At 40.2% G+C, this 22,231-nt stretch overlaps 4 protein-coding genes across 4 annotated transcripts in view; 2 read left to right on the top strand and 2 right to left on the bottom strand.

Annotated features, from left to right (window-relative positions):
* Positions 1-21,175, top strand: part of LOC135232753 (uncharacterized) — a 35,633-nt gene extending 14,458 nt beyond the window's left edge. The window contains 2 exon segments of the mRNA XM_064293616.1: positions 13,314-13,914; positions 20,479-21,175. Coding sequence (XP_064149686.1) covers positions 13,314-13,914; positions 20,479-20,811 — 934 coding nt within the window. The 3' untranslated portion in view covers positions 20,812-21,175.
* On the bottom strand, positions 3,538-13,923 carry LOC100661012 (histone H2B type 1-H). Its single transcript, XM_064282188.1, has 2 exons — positions 13,442-13,923; positions 3,538-5,337 (listed from the first exon to the last, which is right to left on the bottom strand). Exon 1 carries the CDS (start codon positions 13,921-13,923, stop codon positions 13,543-13,545), a length of 381 nt encoding a protein of 126 aa, XP_064138258.1. The 3' UTR covers positions 3,538-5,337; positions 13,442-13,542.
* The window catches only part of LOC100663551 (uncharacterized), a 36,832-nt gene continuing 28,333 nt past the window's right edge, over positions 13,733-22,231 (bottom strand). The window contains exon 2 of the transcript XR_010321418.1: positions 13,733-13,936. The gene's annotated coding sequence lies outside the window, so the exon portion shown is untranslated. The remainder of the gene's footprint in view (positions 13,937-22,231) is intronic.
* Positions 14,187-17,686, top strand: LOC100661296 (histone H2A type 1-D). Its single transcript, XM_023540254.2, has one exon. The coding sequence runs from the start codon at positions 14,202-14,204 to the stop codon at positions 14,592-14,594; it is 393 nt and encodes a 130-aa protein (XP_023396022.1). The 5' UTR covers positions 14,187-14,201; the 3' UTR covers positions 14,595-17,686.

The following is a 22,231-nucleotide window of genomic DNA, read 5'->3' as shown; positions in this document are numbered from 1 at the left end:
AGGGACTGGCTCTGCATCAGACGCTTCCCTCAATGCTGCAAGTAGAAGCCACCCCACACAAGCCACCTCAGCGCGGCCATCTGGCTTTTGCCTTGGGGCCTCCCATGAATATTGCCATGCCCACAACAGTGGCCAGGCAACTCCTGCAACCAAAACACTAACGTCCCTCTTCTCTTTCTCGACATGCGAAGACTCTAATAACTGCAACAATCCCTGTGGCGTTTTCGAGGCGTCCCCGTACTCACGCACAGGTCCCCAGGCATCAACAGCCTGGGCTAGTGGTCCCAGGGCAAGCGTTCCTGGCCTCTCTGGGATTTCCCGCAATGGAACCCACTTTTCCCCACCCATCTGGGAAGGCCTATTGTGCTCCCCAGAATCCTGTCAACTACACCACTTGTTGGGGGACAGCTCCAGCAAGGAAAGACCCTCACTGTGAGTCCTGGCAGATAGGCTGAAGAACTGGCACATAGCCCTTTCCAGATTCAAGAGTTCAGGGAAACTTACTGACACCGGCAAGCAGCCGCTCTCCAGTGGCTGCCAGCTGGACTATTTTTCGCAACCACCTAGCAAGGGACCCAAGCTTGTATACCATTCCAGTTGGGATCAAGGCTCATTGTTTTCTCCCACACCCTTGGGTAGTCAGTGTTCCCAGGGACTTCACATCCAGGCCCAGATGTTTTCCTTCTTGTTGCTAAGGCATTCCTCGGCCTTGGCCGCTGGCCTAGTCATGCCACTCCGGGCCTTGTACCTTAGCCTGAGTTCACCCCAAATTCATCCCCAGCATGCTTCAGGGAAGAGCAAAGCTGATTCCATTAGGGAGGGGTTGCATATAGCTGAATAGCATTACCCTGCAGGCACATAGTCAATAATCATGTAATAAAAAATAATTAGTATCAATGTTATCAATAATTTCATTGGTATGTTTGCCTTATTAGTTTTTTATTTTAATTTTATGACCTTTCCATTTTGTATTATATATACGTGTTTATGTGTGTATGTATATATCAGTGTGGTGTGTTAATTTAAAACATTGCACCAGACAATGTTAAAACAGGTAAGGATAACTTTATTCCAAAGGATTATTATACATGAGGGGAGGGGAAAGGACTAAGGTGGGAAGGACCATTATAATAGGTGGGAAGGAGACTATTATAATGTGGAGAGAGACCAGAAAGAAGTAGAACTAAGTCTGAGCTCAGCTCCACTGAAGCAAAGGTTGGGAAAGTTTTGAAGGACTAAAATGAGCTAGTGGCAAAATACTGAAAGACTATTGGGGAAGTTAGGCAATGGAGTCTGTCAATCACATGGAGTTATGTCCTGAGTTAACTGTTCAGGCCAGATGAAACACGTTTGTGGTGCGATGGATCAGTTGGGGTGGGCTTTCTCGTCATGGTCTTGTCACTCCCACTCAAGTGATTGGGTGAGACTGTGCAAACAGGGCAATTGTGGCCCACCAAGGGAATTGATCAGTTTTGCCATCCTGCTAGGCTTGAAATGAACCATCCCAGAGGTGGGAAAGACAGGATCCACCACCACCAAGGAAGAACAGCCAAGAGTAGAGAACTTTGAACCTGAGATCCCTGCACTGAGAAGGTCCTGAAACTAGGAGAGAGATAGAGAGAGAGAGAGCTCTCAAGAAGCAGAGAAACAACAGTAGGAGATGGTGTGGTGGGCTTCCCATCTGGGGAGAGGAAAAGCTGAGCACTTTGGGCCAAGGCTTACGGGTGGATTAGAGTGCCTCTGGGAACTTATTGACAGAGTTAAAAGAGCTTTGTAACACTTGCCCAAGCAGGGCAGAGGCAGAGGGTATACCTGTGGGCATGGCTAAAAAGAGACTCTCTTGATGGAAGAACTGTAACCTGAACCTGAATTGTAAACTTTTGCTTCTCTAATAAACTCCATAGTAGTGAGTATCATCTTGTGAGTTCTGTGTGGTCACTGCAATGAATTATAGAACCCAGCAGAGAAGTAGAGAGTGCCGTGGGAGGGAAGATTGGTGTCAGAATTGGTAAAGGTGGTAGAAAGAGGAGGCATGACTGACCTCCACCTCATAGGAATGAGCCTTGGGCTGTTGACTTTGATTCTCCTTCCCCCTTGTGAAGTTAAAGGAGGTGTGGCACTGGCCCCATGCCATTGTAATAATGTTCAATGTGGATTCTGTACGGGCCAAGGAGAGGGAAAGATAAAAGGCCTAGAGTCAGGAAGAAGTCTGCCTAGTTTAATCAAGCTGAGGGGACTGTTCAGGGTGTCTTGGTCAGTCATATTCTAGAACATGAAAGTGTAAGGGATTTCTTTAACCATTACTGTTTTCCAGGATCACAGGGCTTTGGTAAAATTCTACATTATATATATATATGTGTGTGTGCGTGTGTGTGTGTACACACACACATATACTACACCTTCTCCTCACTTGTCCACTCTTCCATTGTTTTAGTCACCTAGTGCTTCTACAACAGAAATACCACAAGTGGATGGCTTTAACAAACAGATGTTTATTCTTTCATAGTCTAGTAGGCTAGAAGTCCAAATTCAGGGTGTCGGCTCTAGAGGAAGGCTTTCTCTGAGGGCTCTGGAGGAAAATCTTTGTGATCAATCTTCCCCTGGATTAGGAGCTTCTCCCCACAGGAACCCCGGGTCCAAAGAACGTGCTCTGCTCCCAGTGGGGCTTTCTTGGTGGTGTGAGGTCCCTCTGTCTCTCCGCTCTCTTCTCTCTTTTGTATCTCAAAAGAGACTGGTCAAGACACAATCCAATCTTGTAGAGTCCTTCTTCGTTAACGTAACTGCCTATCCCATCTCATCAACATCATAGAAGTAGGATTTACAACACATAGGAAAATCACACCAGATGACAAAACAGTGGATGAGCACACAATACTGGGAATCATGGCCTAGCCAAATTTATACACATATTTTTGGGGGACACAGTTCAATCCATGACCCTTGTTATCTGACTTTTCACTTTTACTATAATAATAAAAAATCTACTATCTGATTGTTTTGTGCATTAACGACTTATGTCTGGCATTAACAAACATACAAGGTGAGGGTAACACTGGCTATGATGGTTAAGGTTATATGTCAATTTGGGCTGCCTGAATTTTCAGTGGTTTAGCAGTTACGTAATTTGACAGTTATGTAATGATGTAGTTATCCTCCATTATGTAATCCGATGTGGTCTGTCTGCATTTTCACATTACGCCAATTCATACAACGACCTGGTCTTTGGAACCTCACCATGTTGGTAACTGAGGAGATAGTATACACATACACACAGTGCATTATATATACTGGCATCAACACACCACAGATTTCAAATAATTTAAATCATTTAGTGTATGTTCTCTGGCCCAATCAAAATAAGGTAGAAATCCATAATGAAAAGATAACCAGAAAATCCCTTGTTTGGAATTTAAAAATATCCTTCTAAGTAAGTTTGGGTCAAGGAATAAATTACAATGGAAATTAGAATATATTTTGAACTGGAAAATAATGGAACTACTACATAATAAAACTCATGGGATGCTGTTAAAGCCATGCTTAGAGGTAAAAATATAAATGCATAAGTTAAAAAAGAAGAAAGGGTTTTTAATTAATCAGCTAAGCAGCATATCAAAGAGTTAGAAAAGAAGAACAAATTTAACCCAAAGAAAGAAGGAAAGAAAAAATAATTATGGGAGTGGTAATTAATGTTGTTGAAAGTTTTAACAATTGGATTTCCTCCGTCTTGTACCAGGTGCTGCCTGTGCTCTCTTACTTCCAGTGATGGGTCCTCTTTGCCAGGTGATCCATTTCCAAAACTGCGTCTTAGTGCCTGCTTTGTCAGACCACTCCTGGTATCAACTATCTCAGGTTTTGTTCTCTGGGAAACCAACGGAGGCAGTTTAGTACACATGCGTGCAGGATGTTTATTAAGGTGATCCCTGAGGACCAACACTTTTTTAAGGTATTGAAAGGAAGTAGGAGAGGACAGAGAGAGAAGTCAAACCGTGATGTCCAGCCAATGACTACCTTGGCCAAACTCACAGATAACTCTGGAGCTAGAATGAGCCACCTTTCCCAGTTGTCCAGAGCTGGACTGAGGTGGCCTGGCCTTTATACTCCTACATTCAATTCATTGTTTGTGGACCACCGCAGGAAGGGAAGTGACCTTGGGTGAGGCAGTACTCTTTAACTGAGATACTCATTGATGGGGTTGACAGATGGAGGCTGTCTGCCAATAACACTCCCAGCAGCAGAGGTAAGAAGCCCTTTATTGAAGGGGGATCTGGGTGGCAGTCACATTGTCTACTTTACTTAGGTTGCTATGTGCCATTTTTTTTTTAAATATTTATTCCACAAGGACACCAAAAAGTACAAATACAATAACTGGTCAATTTTGATTATTCTAATCTCATGGTACAGAATAACAGTGAGATGGATGGAGAATACAAATAGATTCAATCCTTTGAGGTTTTAACTATATAATCCATGAGCCAAAATATATTTTATACACACATACGCTGAAATATACACACACACATATTATGGTACAATTATTTTAATTGAATACAGCATGGAATTTCAATTTCTTAGAGACTTTTGGTCAAATACAGTTATTCATCGCTTTAATATTCTACTGGTTTATTTTCAAAATGTCAGCTAAAGTGTAGGAAAAATTGCTAAATTAAGATAAAATTATAATGCAATTGAATTAACATCAAGAATTATTTTTAATTGCAACCAATGTCAGAAAACAATTCATGTATCAATTTTCGAATGAAAAACTAATTTGCATTTCAACTTTCACCTAAAACACAATAACATTAAAAATAATATAATTAAAAAAGAATTATTTTCAAAAGTCCATTGTTATACAACTTTACCTTATAAATTTGAGTGAAATGATACACAGTTCATATACAACTTCCTCCACTTATCTGTCAATTTGTGGTACTGTGGGGGCTTGCATGTTGCTGTGATGCTGGAAGTTATGCCACCGGGATTCAGACACCAGCAGGGTCACCCATGGTTGAAGGGTTTCAGCTGAGCTTTCAGATGAAAATGACTAAGAAGAAGGACCCTTTGGCAGTCTACTTCTGAAAAGAATTAGCAAGTGAAAACCCTGTGAATAGCGGGGGGAACATTGTCCGACCTAGTGCCAGAAGATGAGCCCCCCAGTTTGGAAGGCACTCAAAAGATGACTGGGGAAGAGCTGCCTCCTCAAAGTAGAGTCGACCTTAATGACGTGGAGTCTAGATTTCAGGACCTTTATTTGCTGATGTGGCATGACCCAAAACGAGAAGAAACAGCTGCAAATATCCATTAATAATCAGAATGTAGAATGTATGAAGTATGCATCTAGGAAAATTAAAAAATTGGAAATAGTCAAAAATGAAATGGAATGCATAAACATCAATATCCTAGGTATTAATGAGCTGAAATGGACTGGTATGGCCATTTTGAATTGGACAATCATATCGTCTACTATGTTGGGAATGACAACTTGAAGCGGAATGGCATTGCATTCATCATCAAAAAGAACATTTCAAGATCTATCCTGAAGTACAATGCTGACAGTGATAGGATAATATCCATATGCCTACAAGGAAGACCAGTTCATATGACTATTCAAATTTACACACCAACTGCTAAGGCCAAAGATGAAGAAATTGAAGATTTTTACCAACTTCTGCAGTCTGAAATTGATCGAACATACAATCAGGATGCATTGATAATTACTGGTGATTTGAATGTGAAACTTGGAAACAAGAAGGATAGGTAGTTGAAAAATATGACCTTGGTGACAGAAATGATGTCGGAGATTGCATGATAGAATTTTGCAAGACCAATGACTTCTTCATGGCAAATGTCTTTTTTCACAAACATAAACAGTGACTATACACATGGACCTCGCCAGATGGAATATACAGGAATCAAAATGACTACATCTGTGGAAAGAGACGATGGAAAAGCTCAATATCATCAGTCAGAACAAGGCCAGGGGCTGATTGCAGAACAGACCATCAGTTGTTCATATGCAAGTTCAGATTGGAACTGAAGAAAATTAGAACAAGTCCACGAGAGCTGAAGTATAACCTTGAGTATATCCACCTGAATTTAGAGACCATCTGGAGAATAGATTTGACGCATTGAACACTAATGATCGAAGACCAGGCAAGTCGTGGAATGACGTCAAGGACATCATACCTGAAGAAAGCAAAAGATCATTAAAGGGTCAGGAAAGGAAGAAAAGACCAAAACAGATGTTAGAAGACACTCTGAATCTTGCTCTTGAACGTTGAATAGCTAAACCAAAAGGAAGAAATGATGAAGTAAAAGAACTGAACAGAAGATTTCAAAGGGCGCTGGAGAAGACAAAGAAGAGTATTATGACATGAGTCGGAACCAACTCGGTGGCACCTAACAACAATATAAAACTTATATAGTTCCATATTCTTGAAACACTGTTTCAAAACAACCAACTAGTAATAGACACTGGCACATTTGGATTATAGCATATTTTAGGTGCAACTCCATATTCATATCACATATACCCCTTTGCCGTGGAGTCCATTCCTACTCATAGTGACCACATAGGACAGAGTAGAACTGTCCCATAGGATTTCCAAGGCTGTAATTTTTACAAAAGTAGACTGTCACATCTTTTTCTTGCAGAGGGGTTGGTTGACCTTCTTGTTAGCAGATAAGCACTTAACCACTGTGCCACCAGGGCTCCTTATATAACTTGATAAACCAAAAAGCCTGTTGCCATCGAGTCCGGCTCATAGCAACCCTATAGGACAGGGTAAAACTGCCCCATGAGGTTTCCAGGGAGCGGCTGGTGGATTTGAACTATTGACCTTTTGGGTGGCAGGCAAGCTCTTAACCACTGTGCCACCAAGACACCATATCACATGTACATACTCCTAATATTAATTGAGGTAACTGTGTAACTTTAGAGTTTTGTTTTTTTTTCCTTAGACAAGAACAAAGACTTTAGAAATTTACCATTATAGAACATTTTATTCTTAGGAAAAACATGAATCCTTGCATGAATAGGCCATGCCTATACTCTCGATTTTGTATTCTGAAATAATTTCATAATTAAAGCAGACGTTATATACAAAGTAATTTTTAAAGGCTTAAAACTCACACACACACACACACAAACCCTTTATTAATGGATTTTTTCTTCATTCTAAACCTCTGAGGAAATCTTCAGGGAAATATTTTGTCTCAATGTTTTATTATAACATACATGTAAATTATTCATTTTACTGTCATGTCGAATGTAAAAAATCAGAAATTTGGAATTACAAATCACCTAGATTAAAAAAAAAATACAATGTAGTTTCCAAAAAGATGTAGGCCATACATACTTAGCTTTCATTCTGAGGCCTTAAGCAAAGATTCAAAGTAGTTTCCACCCCCCGCCCCATCTAAAGACCTCAGGCTTGAGAAGCTTTTAATGGTCAGCCATTCATTTATGTCCTGGGCATATGAAATTTGAACAAAAGGGGAATTCTGCATCAGCTGGTCAATTGGTAGAATAGTGTAAATTTTTTTGTTGTTGTTGTTCTTGTGTGACAAGGTAGTTCATAAATTTACTAACTAAATAGATAAGAAATATATAAATGACTATATGGCACTTTGTCTTTGCCTTTTAATTTTGTTTTTCACAGTGATAACCTATAATGCTACCTAATTTTTATTTATTCCTTTTGTGAAAATGTGACTGTAGTTTTTTGTGTAATTCAAAAAGAAAGCTCTGGAAAGATACAAAGATTGGTCTATATAATCTGTTATTGTTTTGACTTCATATCACTTTAAGTGGCTTTCAATTTTAACCTTTTTTTTTTTTTAGATTCTTTTATGCAAAATTCAATTATGCTTTCTAGGCAAAATTTCCTCCACTTTAGGATCTTGGCAGTGATTCTCCTAGCAATGGTGATTGTTGAAAGAAAAGATCTTCTTATGTTGTTGAAATGTGTTTGATAGGCTGAGATTTAGAAGAAAGAACTAGAGATTTACTCACAGCACAAAGAAATCTCCTAGAGCAGAGGAATAAAGAACTCATTGATGATACCTTAAATGCTGAAAGGAAACTTAAAGACCATATTGTTAAACCCCTGCTCTATTTACAGTTAAAGACCAAAATATCAAAGACATGAAAAACCGGTGAAATTGTGCACTACAGATTAGTAAATAAGCACAATTAAACCAGTGTATACCTTTTTTTTTTTTTTTTTAATACCTTGCTTAATGGATAATCCATCCCTGGTTCCTTTGTTCAATCTGCAGTCTAGTCTTGGTAAACACACCATCGGTCAGGAGACTTGATCTTGATGCCGTGAGAAAGAGACCAGATGTTTGAACTTTGCACACACTTGATTCACATGGTGTGGTCCTTCCAATTGGACTGAACACTAAACTGTTAACTTGCTCATCTTTTTCCCCTTGCTTCTTTCTTGCTGTGTGTTTTCAACTGACTTAATAAAAAGTGTGAAATAAAGTATATGATTCAAACATTTTAATTTGGTCTGTGAGCCTTTCCGTGCTGTGTCCTCCTGGGATAGCCTGCCTGGTAGTGTACTTAGAGACTACCAGGGCATCAATCGTCATATGATACCAATAAGGGCCCCCTCTCACAACAAAAATATGGGAGAGAGCCCCTTGTAAGCAACCTACAGGAAGTGGGGAAAAATAGTGGAGAAGCATTTTGGTTAGAGGAAAAATTAAGTGCAAAGGGGCTGGGATTATTGAGTACTTCATGTTCATTGATCCCTAGGAATATTTCTGTGTGTGCTCAAATTTGTAGGAGTTGATAGGAAAAATTATTTTATAGTTATTAGCAAGTGTGGAAATTTTTCCTTTTTCTTTTTCTTTTCGGTGCTATATATCTGCTCTACCTTGTGCAGCCTCCCAATAGGTGCCGCCTTTATGATTTGATGACAATATCAAAAAAGGTGAGCTTCTGAAATAAATGTTAAAAGGGTATTAGGAAATTGGTAAACTTGTTATCTGCAGAAATCATACACATTTGAGAGGACGGAGATAAAAGATGAGATTCAGGTGTTTTTCACACCAAGCAATCTAAAATGTAACTAAGTTGTAATTGAAATAATGTAATGTGCTCCATACAATACCATAACTGAAAGAGAGTAAACTGCATGGAATTGAGAAGTGAGTGACAAAGAATTAAGCTTAGTCACCGTGTGCTCTGATTCCAAAGAGAAAAACGTAAATTTCTCTAGGCTGCAGAAGGGCCATTTTACTCATGAGAGACAGCTTTAAGAAATGTCCTTTAGGGTTTAATTCTTTCATCTATTTCTATGTTCCAATCTCCTCCTTTCAGCTCTCAAATTGTTCTTTAGGGAAAAAAATACAGAAAAAATTACTTTGGGTAGATTATGCCAATTAAGGTATAAATTCCAACATAAAATAATAAAGTAACATCTTGGTTTGAATTAGCTTAAATCAATTTCCCCAAAGCTGATCAGCAATGGCATAACTTAATCAAGACTTTTCTGCAACAGAGGGCTAGACACTTGGCTCACAATGGTGCAAATAACCCACAAGACGTACCTTCGAGTTCTCTCCCCCCTCTCCCCCTCCCGCCGTTTATGAATTTTAACTTTCTAAAGAATGAAGTTATCTGGCACCTGATGTATGAACCTTGTACGAAGGGACCAAATTCTCTCTGCATGCTTCCTTCCACTCTGCCCACAGATTTTACTGCCTCCCTCCACATATTCTTCTAGATACCTTTTCCCTGCTGACGAATTCAAGTAAGTCATTTAAGCAGTTTCTGATAGCTAAAGGCTTAGAATATATATACATATACATCCTGTGTATGCAATTTTAGTAAGCAATAGCTTCTGTAATCTTTATCTTGAGCCTGGAGAAAGTGTTTAGGTTTAATTCAATCTCTCTAAATCTTCTTCCAAACTCTCCTGAATTTTGATCTCCTAATACCCTCATTCTGTAAAATAAAAACAATGCTAGAATTAAATGCTAATTATCTGCATTAGTGAATAGGATTAGAGACATCCATACTATGACGAATAGTGATGAAAAAACCAAATGTATGATTCTGTTGTGCATAGGGTCACTATGAGTCAGAACCCACTCGACGGCACCTAACACAATGACATGGTTAATTTACTGCCCTCAAACATTTTGGGAATGAGTTGGTAGAAGAAGTGAAGATATACAAATGAAGAAGGTAAAATCTCTGGTCTAACAGAACACACACACAAATGCATACTAGATATACAAAATACAAACACAGACATAACACACACAGAGAACTGCCAGAGAGCTGCCACAAAGAGGTGAGAAGCTTAATGAACATGAGGTTTACAAGAAGTGGAGGACCTGAGAGATGACAAAGTTCAACCAGGCCAGGACAGTCTGGAGCTTCAAAGAGTCCTTGAGACTTGAATAGGCCTTGAAGGATAAGTTAAGATTTACATATCTGGCAAAGGAGGGGTGAACAGCATTTAATTAAGTGGATTTCATGAAGTACAAATTCAATCAATTCTGTGTTGCATGCAGATTCAATTACACCAAATAATGTTAAAAAAAAAAAAAAACTGAAATTAAGACCCATCACAATCCTTCAAGAACTCTCTGGGAATCAAGATTCTTGGTCTAGGGAACTTAGTCTATAGATTCAAGACCAGGGGTTTTGGAGACTGGCTGCTGAATCTTAATTTTCGCCGAAGCCTCGAGCTTTTGAAGCTACAGGATTTTTAATGACCTCTGTGAGTTTTCTTTTTCTCCTCCTCCTGCCCCCCCGCCCCCCATGGAAACCCTGGTGGCGTAGTAGTTAACTGCTAGTAGTGGTTGAGTGCTACGGTTGCTAACTAAAGGGTTGGCAGTTCGAATCCGCCAGGCGCTCCTTGGAAACTCTATGGGGCAGTTCTACTCTGTCCTATAGGGTCGCTATCAGCCGGAATCGACCCGACGGCACTGGGTTACTGGGCTAGGCCTGCCCCTCCTCTCTAAAAGAAATTAATAATATCTACAGGGACATTGGTGGTGTAGTGGTTAAGTGCTACGGCTGCTAACCGAAGTCCGCCAGGCGCTCCTTGGAAACTCTATGGGCCAGTTCTATTCTGTCATATAGGGTCTCTATGAGTCGGAATCGACTCAACCACAACGGGTTTAGAGGGACATTATCAGGTTTGGAGTTCTCATGTATGTTTTCTTTTATGACAAACTACATGATGCTTAGAACTTATTTTACAAGAGGGTTTTCCCCCTCTCTATTATATTTTTCAGTACGGTATGTGATATATGAGAGGAATATATGTAACATACATTTAAGGTATAAAGCAAATTATATCAAACACTTCTAGCCCCGAAACAAGGGTGTGGCCAACAATTTTATTTACCTTGGTGCTTTTCCCCCATCCCCTGGCCCTGCCTTTATCACCAAGATAGACATCCTCTTGATTTTTAAAATTAACCAGTCTCATTAAAAAAAAAAAAAATTATAATTACACACACATGCTTCTATATATGCTTAACTAACAGACAATTTGGTTTTACTTTTGACTTTTGACCCTTATAAAATGTTATATGCACCTTGGGTGATTTAACATGTTTCTGAAATTCAGTCATTGTAGTTCAATTACTTCCTCTGCTGTATGATATTCCATTGTGTGAATATACCTCAAAAATGTATTTATTATTTTGACTGTGAACATGTTGTTTCCAGTATTTTGCTGTCAAGAACAGCACTGTTTCATTGTTGCTTATCTCCTTTTGCATGTGTGCAGAATATGGTCTCATGTAAACACCTTGGAATGAAGTTGTTGGGTCACTGGAGCACCCTAACTGGATTAAAGATATCTTCACAAAATTGCAGCAAACAACTCAGTGTGGAGGCGTTCCCAAGCTGATTCCCGGCAAAGATCAAACTAGTTTTAAATATGGTATTAAGGATTTTAAATAGGAAGTTGGATTTTGATTTTCTGAGTTAGGAGTGGGGTGGGGAAGTGGGAAACAGCCCTTCTGCTTATTTTCTTTTGAAATTTCTTCCAGTTCATAAAAGAAACCTGTTGCTGTCGAGTCGATTCCGACTCAATGCAACCCTATAGGACAGATTAGAATTGCTCCATAGGGTTTCCCAGGAGCGGCTGGTGGATTTGAACTGAGGACGTTTTGGTTAGCAGAGGTAGCAGGCCATAACTCTCAGCCACTGCGCCACCAGGATCCCTTCAAGTTAATAAACAGTAAATTCAGTAGTAACATAGTGAGAAGGAAGACATGGAGCTGAACCCTGCCAGGAAAGTGACATTTAAAATCTTTCCTCACAGTTAATGCTTTCCCAGATAATGGGGAAAAACTGCCCAGAAGGTGGAAAATGTGTTTTAAAAGGAAGATTGAGGATAGGAAGTAGAAACAAATTCCATCCCTCAAGAGGAATTTCACTCAGAAATGTGGGTGGGTAAGATGTCAGGGTTCCTCCCACCAGCACACAGAGCCTGGAATCCTTACATGCGATTCCTTCATCAGGACAGACGCACAAAGAGAAACCGATGGACAACTTCAAACTACCCGCGCAGCGTCTGGATTAGCCATTGACACCAACTCGTCTCACGATTGGTGGCTTGCGAGTGTTTGAATCCGGTTCCAACTTTCTTTCCTTGTCTATCTTAAAATTTTGCATACCTAAGCTCAGGAACTCATCTATTGGGTCCCTATGAGTCGGAATCGACTCGAGGGCAGTGGGTTTGGTTTTTGGTTTTTAAGCTCAGGAAGATGGGAGAGCCAGCATCGCCCCAAAAGTAAATGATTAAAAGAACGCTTAAGGCAATCTGTATGTCTACCTTGTTGTGTGCCGTCAATTCCGACTCCTGGGGACCTTATAACACAGCATAGAACTCCCCCATAGGACTTTCTAGGACCGGCTGGTGAATTCGAACTCCCGACCAAAATGTTAGCACCCTGAGCTCTAAACCACTTGTTTACCTTACTATTTATTAAGCTCCTAGTATTCTGACTCATAACAACAACCCTATAGGACAGAATAGAACTGCCCCATAGAACTTGCAAGGAGCGCCTGGTGCAATCGAAGTATCGGCCTTTATGGTTAGCAGCCGTAGCTCTTCAACCATGATGCGACCAGTATTTCCATAGGGCTTCGACGGCACTGGGCACTGGGTTCGATAGTAGGGTATGAATGAAAGTGAAGACTGTCCAAAGGAAACATTCTTACCAGGATAGTAATTTAATGATCGGTAGACTGGTTTGGGATAAAGGGTTTTAAATTTTTCCCACACTGGCTTTCTGTGAGGCTAATCCTGACGCTTTTTGATATAAAGCTATATAAAATTTTCTCGAGCTCTGCTGCAGTACCTATTACGTTGTAGCTTAGTCATCTCTAATGACATCCAGATAAGTAAACGGAGAAAAGTAAATTGTTTCCTTCTAACAAGTATAAATCACTTACCGACAGTTAAGAAAGTGCCAGTTCTCTTTGGAAGAGAGAGTGGCTCTGAGAAGAGCCTTTGGGGTGTGGATGGGGCCGGGTCGATCGCTCCGCACAGGAACTCACTTGGAGCTGGTGTACTTGGTGACGGCCTTGGTGCCCTCGGACACCGCGTGCTTAGCCAGCTCCCCAGGCAGCAGCAGGCGCACGGCCGTCTGGATCTCCCTGGACGTGATGGTCGAGCGCTTGTTGTAATGGGCCAGGCGAGAGGCCTCACCAGCGATGCGCTCGAAGATGTCGTTGACAAAGGAGTTCATGATGCCCATGGCCTTGGAGGAGATGCCAGTGTCGGGGTGGACCTGCTTCAGCACCTTGTACACGTAGACCGAGTAGCTTTCCTTGCGGCTGCGCTTGCGCTTCTTGCCGTCCTTCTTCTGCGCCTTGGTCACCGCCTTCTTGGAGCCTTTCTTCGGGGCCGGAGCGGACTTAGCCGGGTCAGGCATGGTTGCAGGTTAACTGCGAAGGAGATAAACAGGAAAAATGAACGTGGGGCTGTAAAGGCTTTATACATTCCTGGACACGTCACGATTCCTGGACACGTCACTATTAACTTTGTCCAATCAAAATCAGTGTATTTCAAAACCACGATTCCATTGGTTTAAGTGTAAGTGTCCCTTTAACCAATGGCAGAGCTTCATTTTCGCGCCCGGCAATGTGTATAAGTACCGCAGATTAAGGTTTTCCACCTCAGTTTGCTCAGGCTAGTGACTACTGCCATATCATGTCTGGACGCGGGAAGCAGGGAGGCAAGGCTCGCGCCAAGGCCAAGACTCGCTCCTCTCGGGCTGGTCTCCAATTTCCAGTGGGCCGTGTGCACCGCCTGCTCCGTAAAGGGAACTATTCCGAGCGGGTCGGGGCCGGCGCACCGGTGTACCTGGCGGCGGTGCTGGAGTACCTGACTGCCGAGATCCTGGAGCTGGCGGGCAACGCGGCCCGTGACAACAAGAAGACACGCATCATCCCGCGCCACCTGCAGCTGGCCATCCGCAACGATGAGGAGCTCAACAAGCTGCTGGGCAAAGTCACCATCGCACAGGGCGGCGTCCTGCCCAACATCCAGGCCGTGCTGCTGCCCAAGAAGACCGAAAGCCACCACAAGGCCAAGGGCAAGTAGAAGTCGGGATTGCTTTCCAACAACTCAAACCTTCCATTCAAACCAAAGGCTCTTTTCAGAGCCACCCACTTTATCACTAACAAGAGCTGCGCTGCACAATTTCATCCAATAGCTAAAACTTTGTTGTTTTGAAATACCTCTTATACCTGGGTTTACTATAGAGGAAAAACAAAAGAAGAGAAGCCAAAAAATAATGGAGGGTTGCTTAGGGATATACAGTTGAAACAGTGAGTAACCTTTTTAAATCGGTTATATACCCTGAGCATAAAGTTATTTTTTAATCCTTACCCAGAGCCCCTGAATTCTAGAAATCGGGTAAACTCATCAAAATAGGGACCTTTATCTCCCTGTGATTCCCTCTGCAGGATTCAATGTCCATCTAGGGCAAAACTTAATGCACTGAGTGTTGGGCCTACCTTCCCCTCCCCTCCTAATTCACTCAAATCCTAGTACTTACCTACGTGGTAAACCAGGCACCCTGCTAAAGAGGACTACAATGGTATTTCAGATAGGTAACATCCCATCTTAATGGGAGTTTCAAGGACTGTTTTAAAAAAAATGATAAAGGTGGTGTGGAATTACATTATGAAGAGAAGAGCATGTCAACTGACAATAAATGTTATAAAAGATGGACATTGTGAATCGTATTCTTTACCTTACTTGCCAGGGTCATAAAGTCTGATTCCTGTCAATGGTTTTTACTGCCTCTTTCCCTGGCCATCATCACTCTCCATGCCCTCCCTTCAGAGTCACCCTAGCTAAAAAAAACTGGCTAGAGGCCCTTCAATTCCTCTCCACTTCACATACCAACTAATAACTACTTTTCCTCATGAAAACTTTTTTTTTTAATCTCCTACCTAGTTTTGCTATTTCTTGAATTTCTATTGCATTTCTAGTTCATTGGAATCAATTTACTTTCTGAGTCTCTTAAAATACTTGTACTACTTTTAAATCTCAACTGCAATCAAATGCAAATAATTTTCCTTTGAATAAAACAATGACCACAGCAATTAAAAAAAAAAAAAAAACTATTGCTGTGAGTCGATTCCAATTCATAGCGATCCTATAAGACAGAGTAGAATTGCCCTGTAGGATTTCCAAAGAACGGCTGGTGGATTCTAACTGCTGACCTCTGGGTTAGCAGCCATAGCTCATAAACCAAAAAAACCAAACCCTGTGGCATCAAGTCGATTCCGACTCACGGCAACCCTATAGGACAGAGTAGAACTGCTCCATAGAGTTTCCAAGGAGCGCCTGGCAAATCTGAACTGCCGACCTGTTAGTTAGCAGCCCTAGCACTTAACCACTACACCACCTGGGTTTCTGCCATAGCTCACAGGAGGTAAATAATACCTTTTTTCTTTTTTTAATCTTATGATCGTTTTGATGACCATTTGATGTTGGATGAACCGAATTCTGATCTCAGTGAACCAAATTATTCAATTGTTTCCTCTTTTAAAAAGTCTTCTGTATTACTGTGTGTATAAATTTTAAACAGGAGCCTTTGTGGCACAGTAGTTAAAGTGCTTGGCTGCTAAAAAGATCAGCAGTTCAAATCTGTTCAAAACTTGAAATTTCAAGTAAATTATATATCTCTTAGGAAGGTCAATGAGTTCTTTCTAATTTTAATAATAAAACATGCAGTTATTATTGATGTTAATGATGTAATTACTAACATCTGCTTAAATGCATAGTTTCTATTCCCCATAAGAACCACCGCACTGTTAAAATCATGCCATTATATTTATTGGTGTAATTTACGTAAAGACTACAATCAATAAATCCATAACCAAAAAATTAACAAATGAATGTAAATTTTCATATTTTAAATAAAACATTCAAGGGTGATATAGCATTGTTCATAATTCCACACATTAGCTGATTTTTTTCAATTGACTATTGCTCCAATCTCATTGGATAGAGCACCTACTATTCTCCTTTGGAAACCCTGGAGGCATAGTGGTTAAGTGCTACATCTGCTAACCAAAAGGTCAGCAGTTCATATCCACCAGGTGCTCCTTGGAAACTCTATGGGGCAGTTCTCTGTCCTATAGGGTCACTATGAGTCGAACTCAATGGCAACGGGTTAGGTTTGGTTTTTTATTCTCCTTTATCTTATACATGAGATAAACTATATGCATATCAGGAAAAATAATAAAACTTGTTTTTAAAAAGGAAGACAACAATACTTGCAAAAAAAATCTTGATAAAACTGTTTAGATAGTTCTAATTGCAATTAGAACATGAAGAACTATTTAGAGTGCACCCTGTCATTTTCATAAGAGATAAAGTTCACTTTTAGTGGCTGTTATAGATTGAATTTTGTCCCCCCAAAATGTGTTGTAAATCCTAACGTCTATGCCTATGGTTATAATCCCATTTGGCAATGGTTTTCTTTGTTATGTTAATGGACAGGATTAGTGTGGGGCCTGTTTTGAGTCAATCTCTTTTGAGATATAAAAGAATTTAAACAAGCCAGAGAAGCAGAAATTGGGGAAAATGACTGCCATGCCACTTGGGGATCACCAAGACGCCAAGGAATAGGAGCTGAAGAGACAAGGTCCTTCCCAGAGCTGACAGAGAGAGAAAGCCTTCCCCTTGAGCCGGCACCCTGAATTTGGACTTCTAACCTCCTAAACTGTGAGCAAATACAATTTTGTTTGCTAAAGTCACCCACTTGTGGTATTTGTGTTATAGCAGCACTAGATAACTAAGTCAGTGGCCAAAGATTTATGGAAGCATTGTTTAAACTTTTTCTTTCTTTGCCATTAATTTGTCTCTCCACAGTCTCTGGACAAACATAAAGGCACTTTGCAGTTTCTTCCCATACTAGAGTTAACGTGTACCTTATCCACTAGTTTACAAACTCCCTCTGGGTGGAGAATGGATTTTATTCACCTTATATTTGCATTCCCCCTAGACCCTACATCTACGAGAGGGCAACAGAATGTAGTCACTAAATTGTGTTAATTTCATAAAAATAAAAATCTTTATGAAGAAAGGAATAATATAAAATAAAAGCTAAAAACAAATTATAAACTAAATGTGGTTGAGTTTGCATGGAAGTCTATAGGTTTAAAGTAAAATGTGAAGGCTATTAAATGAATTCAAAAAAAGGTAAACTGGAGGAGACAGCCTTAAGATCAAAGAGATCAGAGGGGCAAAGACCAGCTGAAAAGACTTAAACTGCAGAAAATCAGTCAATAGACCAACTGTCTGATCTGCAACCAAGCATGGGGATGGTGCAGGACTGGGCAGCATTTAGTTCCAATGTGCCTGGAGGGCCCGCTCAATGGCACCTAAGAACAACATCACGTAGATACAGTAAATCATTTGGGGAAAGGTTGATCTGGATGTTGGTCTACATCGTGCTTCCTCTTTCAACCTTTCAGTCTCACATTTAAATAAAATGCTACTGAGGTTTATTAAATATTAATTATCTGGCCGAATAATGAAACAGCTTAAATGAATGATTTGGGGAACCAGTGCTTTGGAGAAATGTAGGAACTCTGGCATGCGGTAGGAACTAGGGACCGAGATTAAGGGATGCCCAGGGCACATACACATTTCCAGGGCTTCCCGCCCCCTCCCCCCCAAAAAAGCTTTTTTAACTCCATTTCCCCTAAAGTTCATTTTTTGTGCTTTTATAACTTTCTCCTCCTTCAGACTTTTTGTCTATGCTTACTATTGCAACTGTTTATATGAAAATGTTAGCTTTATTAAGCAGATTGCTAGGCCTGCCTTCCAAGGTGCCTCTGAATGCATTTGGTCCTCCAACCTGTCAGCTAGTAGTCCAGTGTTTAACCTTTTGCATGGAACTCCCTGTTTAGCTATTAAAATGCCAATTAAAAGGTGTTTCAAAACATAAAATACCTGGTAAAGATTTACATAAGTACATTAGAAATTTGCACAGAAGAATAATAGATGGTAGCTGTTTATTTTGTTTCAGCCTAACCTAATAAACATTAAAAATAAATTTTAATCAAAGGCAAATTGTAAAGAAAATATATAAACACATGTTTAAAATGAATGTTGACTCTGTTAATAATAAGTAATAATAACTACCATAAAAATAAAAATATAGTAAATATTAATTATAGTAAGTTTTTACTTACAGAGGTTGGAGGATCAAAGACACTCAGAGGCACCTTGAAGGCAGGCCTAGCAATCTGCTTGCAAAAGGTCACAGACTTGTAAACCCTATGGAGCAGTTCTACCCTGACACACATGGTGTCTGCGTGAGTCAGAATCAACCTGGTGGCAACTAAGAACAACAACTATAAAGTTGGAAATGTAATACTGTAGTTAAACATATGTGGAGAATTATCACATTAAGGAGCTCATGGTTACTCCCTTTACCAAAGTAAATATTACAGTAAAAACTTACTACGAAGTAGGCTCTGTGCTAAGCATTTTGCTTAAATTATGTCCATTAAATCTTATAGTAACCCTATAAGTACGTGTTACTGTCCCAATCCCACTTTATAGATGAGGAGCAAAAATGCGCAAGTCAGTTGAAGTCAGTAGAGAAGGTTTAATTTAAAAACAGGTTTTTTCTAACGCCAAAGTTTGAGCTCTTAACCAATCTCTAAAGCAAACCACCGAAGAACAAGAGTTTACAACGAAATAGGTATAAAACGCAAAAAAAAAAAGAACCCGTTGCAGTCGAGTTCATTCTGACTTATAGCGACCCTATAGGACAGAGTAGAGAACTGCTCCATAGGGTTTCCAAGGAGCGCCTGATAGATTGAAACTGCCGACCTTTTCATTAGCAGCCTTAGCTCTTAACCGCTACACCACCCCGGTTCCCAGAATAGTCATAAGAGTGTTAAAATTTTCATTTATGTTAGAATTTTAAAACTCCACAGTATAACCCTGGCTTGTAAAAAATACATATATATGCAAATAAAATTATTTCAAATGACATATATAGATCAATATTATATTGTTAAATTGAATTATCTTTGAGTCGTGAGACTGTAGATGGTCCCCTCCTAATCTGAATTTTTAAGTGTTCAAACATGAACAAGGTTTGCTTTTGTAGTAAAATAAGTAAACCTTATTGTATAGGAGCCACAAACATTACTTGGGTTATTATGAATCAAAAAGATATTTATTTTCAAATTTCATGAAATGATTCTGCGATTTCCCAGAAAAAAAATCTTAGTGAAACTAGCTTAAATTTTAGAAAGAAAAATGAGGACAAACCTGCAGTATCAAATTGTGAAGCCTCTAATTCTGCTACAATTTATAACGTTGATGCAATAAAAAAGAACAGAATTTTCAGTAATGGTTCCAAGTATAGTGAACAGGTAAATTTATGTTAAATGTGGACAAGATAAATTATTAAAAATGCAAAAACTAGCTCCTTGATGAATCGCTAAGGAATTGGTTAAAACTACTAAGGAGAATTCAAAAGAAGGAATAAGGAGAGAGTAAAACTCACTTTTTTGAAAATTCTTTAGATAAGGCAAATTGATTAAAATATAATCAATGCTACAAAAGTCCTTATACAGCATTATCTAAATTTCTTAGGAAATATTTAGGTGTGTATTTATTGGTTCACCAAAATATTGGCAGTAGTTGTTCAGGTGTGGTGGGATAATGGGTTATTTCCTTGTTTGTATTGTTTTGAATTTTCTACAGTATTAGTGTTTTGCTTTTGCATTGAAAAACAAAATTTTAAAGCCTTAATCCTTAACGCAAAACCACAATAATAGTTACCGTGTTAAAACACACAGGACAAGAAAACAAGGCTTTCTCCGCCCCCTTAAATTTCCCGCCCCCTCCACGGCGGGATTTTCCGTCTCTTTTCTTGAGGTTCTCAGTTCGGTCCGACAACGGACCTATAAAGACTGCCGCGGCCAGCATCACTCCAGACTAGTACCGCTTGGTCTGTCTAGTCATGTCTGGTCGCGGAAAGGGTGGGAAAGGCCTTGGTAAAGGCGGAGCCAAACGCCACCGTAAGGTGCTCCGTGACAACATCCAGGGAATCACCAAGCCCGCCATTCGGCGTCTGGCTCGGCGTGGTGGTGTCAAGCGCATCTCTGGCCTCATCTACGAGGAGACCCGCGGGGTGCTCAAAGTTTTCCTGGAGAACGTTATCCGTGACGCCGTCACCTACACCGAGCACGCTAAACGCAAGACGGTCACAGCTATGGATGTGGTCTACGCGCTCAAGCGCCAGGGGCGCACCCTCTACGGCTTTGGCGGCTGAATGCGCTTTTTTCCTTAACAAAAAGGCCCTTTTCAGGGCCCCCATCATCTCACCTAAGGAGCGGTGATGCTGATTGCTAGGACCTTTTACTGCCCCTTTTGGCATGGTTCCGACTCATAGGGACCCTAAGGGGCAGTAAAACTTCCCGGTAGTTATTTCTAAGGAGCCGCTGGCGGATTTGAAGAGCAGACCTCTTGGTTAGCAGCCTACCTCTTAAACACTACGCCACCAAGGCTCCAGGGTACCCACGGGAGAAAGACCTGGCGATATGCCAAGTATATTAGCACACTAGTAAGCTAATAGAATATTTAGAGGCAGGTTGCCAGGTCTTTATCCCTCGGAGCAGCTGATGGGTTTGAACCACTGACCTTTCATCGGTTAGCAGCTGAGCACTTAACTAAAGCGCTATCAAGGTTCCTGTAGAAGATTTAAAGGTTATGACACCAAGTTATTGCAACAACCTCCCCTGCTCCTGCCAAAAACACCAAAAAAAAAAAAAAAAAATTATGGTCCTGAAGACATTCAAATCAATAACTACAGTCGGTCAAAATCCCAAGGAATAAAGAATTTAGTCAAAACTTAGTGAATACTCATGAAATTAACAAAAATTAGCAGAGACACTCTTCCAGTATTTAAAAACAGCTAACTTAGGGTTTCATCTACAGCCTACTCATATCCCAAATTCTTAGAGCTCTAAAGATGTCTGAGAAAATTCATAGACACAAAATATAATCTTCCTGTAAGAAAGGAAAAAGAGTTACACTGATCGAAGCCAGAGAAAGTATCTTTATACTCAACTGTGGGCCAGCAGAATCCCTAGGGATGCCCAGGTAAAAGCCTGCTGGAGCCACTTGAACTGCTTTGCAGAGGAGTACCCCATATACTGTTTAAGCCCAGGAACTCCTTTTGGTTTCCAGGGTGAATCTCAGGTGGCAATCTCCTGAACTATTAACTAAAAGTTCTATTTCTGTAAGACTGGGGGTGGGGGGAAAGGAAAATAATTAGCTTTTACAGTAACTCCTTATCTATCTGGGCCAAGCGGCCTCTCAGTTACTGGCTTATTCATTTTTATTTTTCCCTTTCTTACACTTTCTTAGAAGATTCACAGCTTACTAAAATGTCACACTGTAACAAATCTAACATTAAAAAGGAGATAAAAGAAGCAACCCACAAAGTTACTACACACTTCAAAAAAAGTTGATGAGAAAAATATCAAACAGCAAAAACAGCAGAAAAGTTTTGGACACCAGGTGCCTAAGCCAAAAAAAAAAAAAGACATTCTGTATGTTGTTTGGAGAATGCATTGAACCCCTTCATTTCACCAAGAGTTAACCTTCTGAAGGTCTGGTATCATTACAGCTTCGCATCGGTTTTTTGTATAATTTTTGACAAATCTCTCATTTCAAAAGAAGAAAAAAAA

Source organism: Loxodonta africana, chromosome 1, assembly GCF_030014295.1.
Source record: "Loxodonta africana isolate mLoxAfr1 chromosome 1, mLoxAfr1.hap2, whole genome shotgun sequence".
NCBI lineage: Eukaryota > Metazoa > Chordata > Mammalia > Proboscidea > Elephantidae > Loxodonta > Loxodonta africana.
This window is presented reverse-complemented; position numbering and strand designations above follow the sequence as displayed.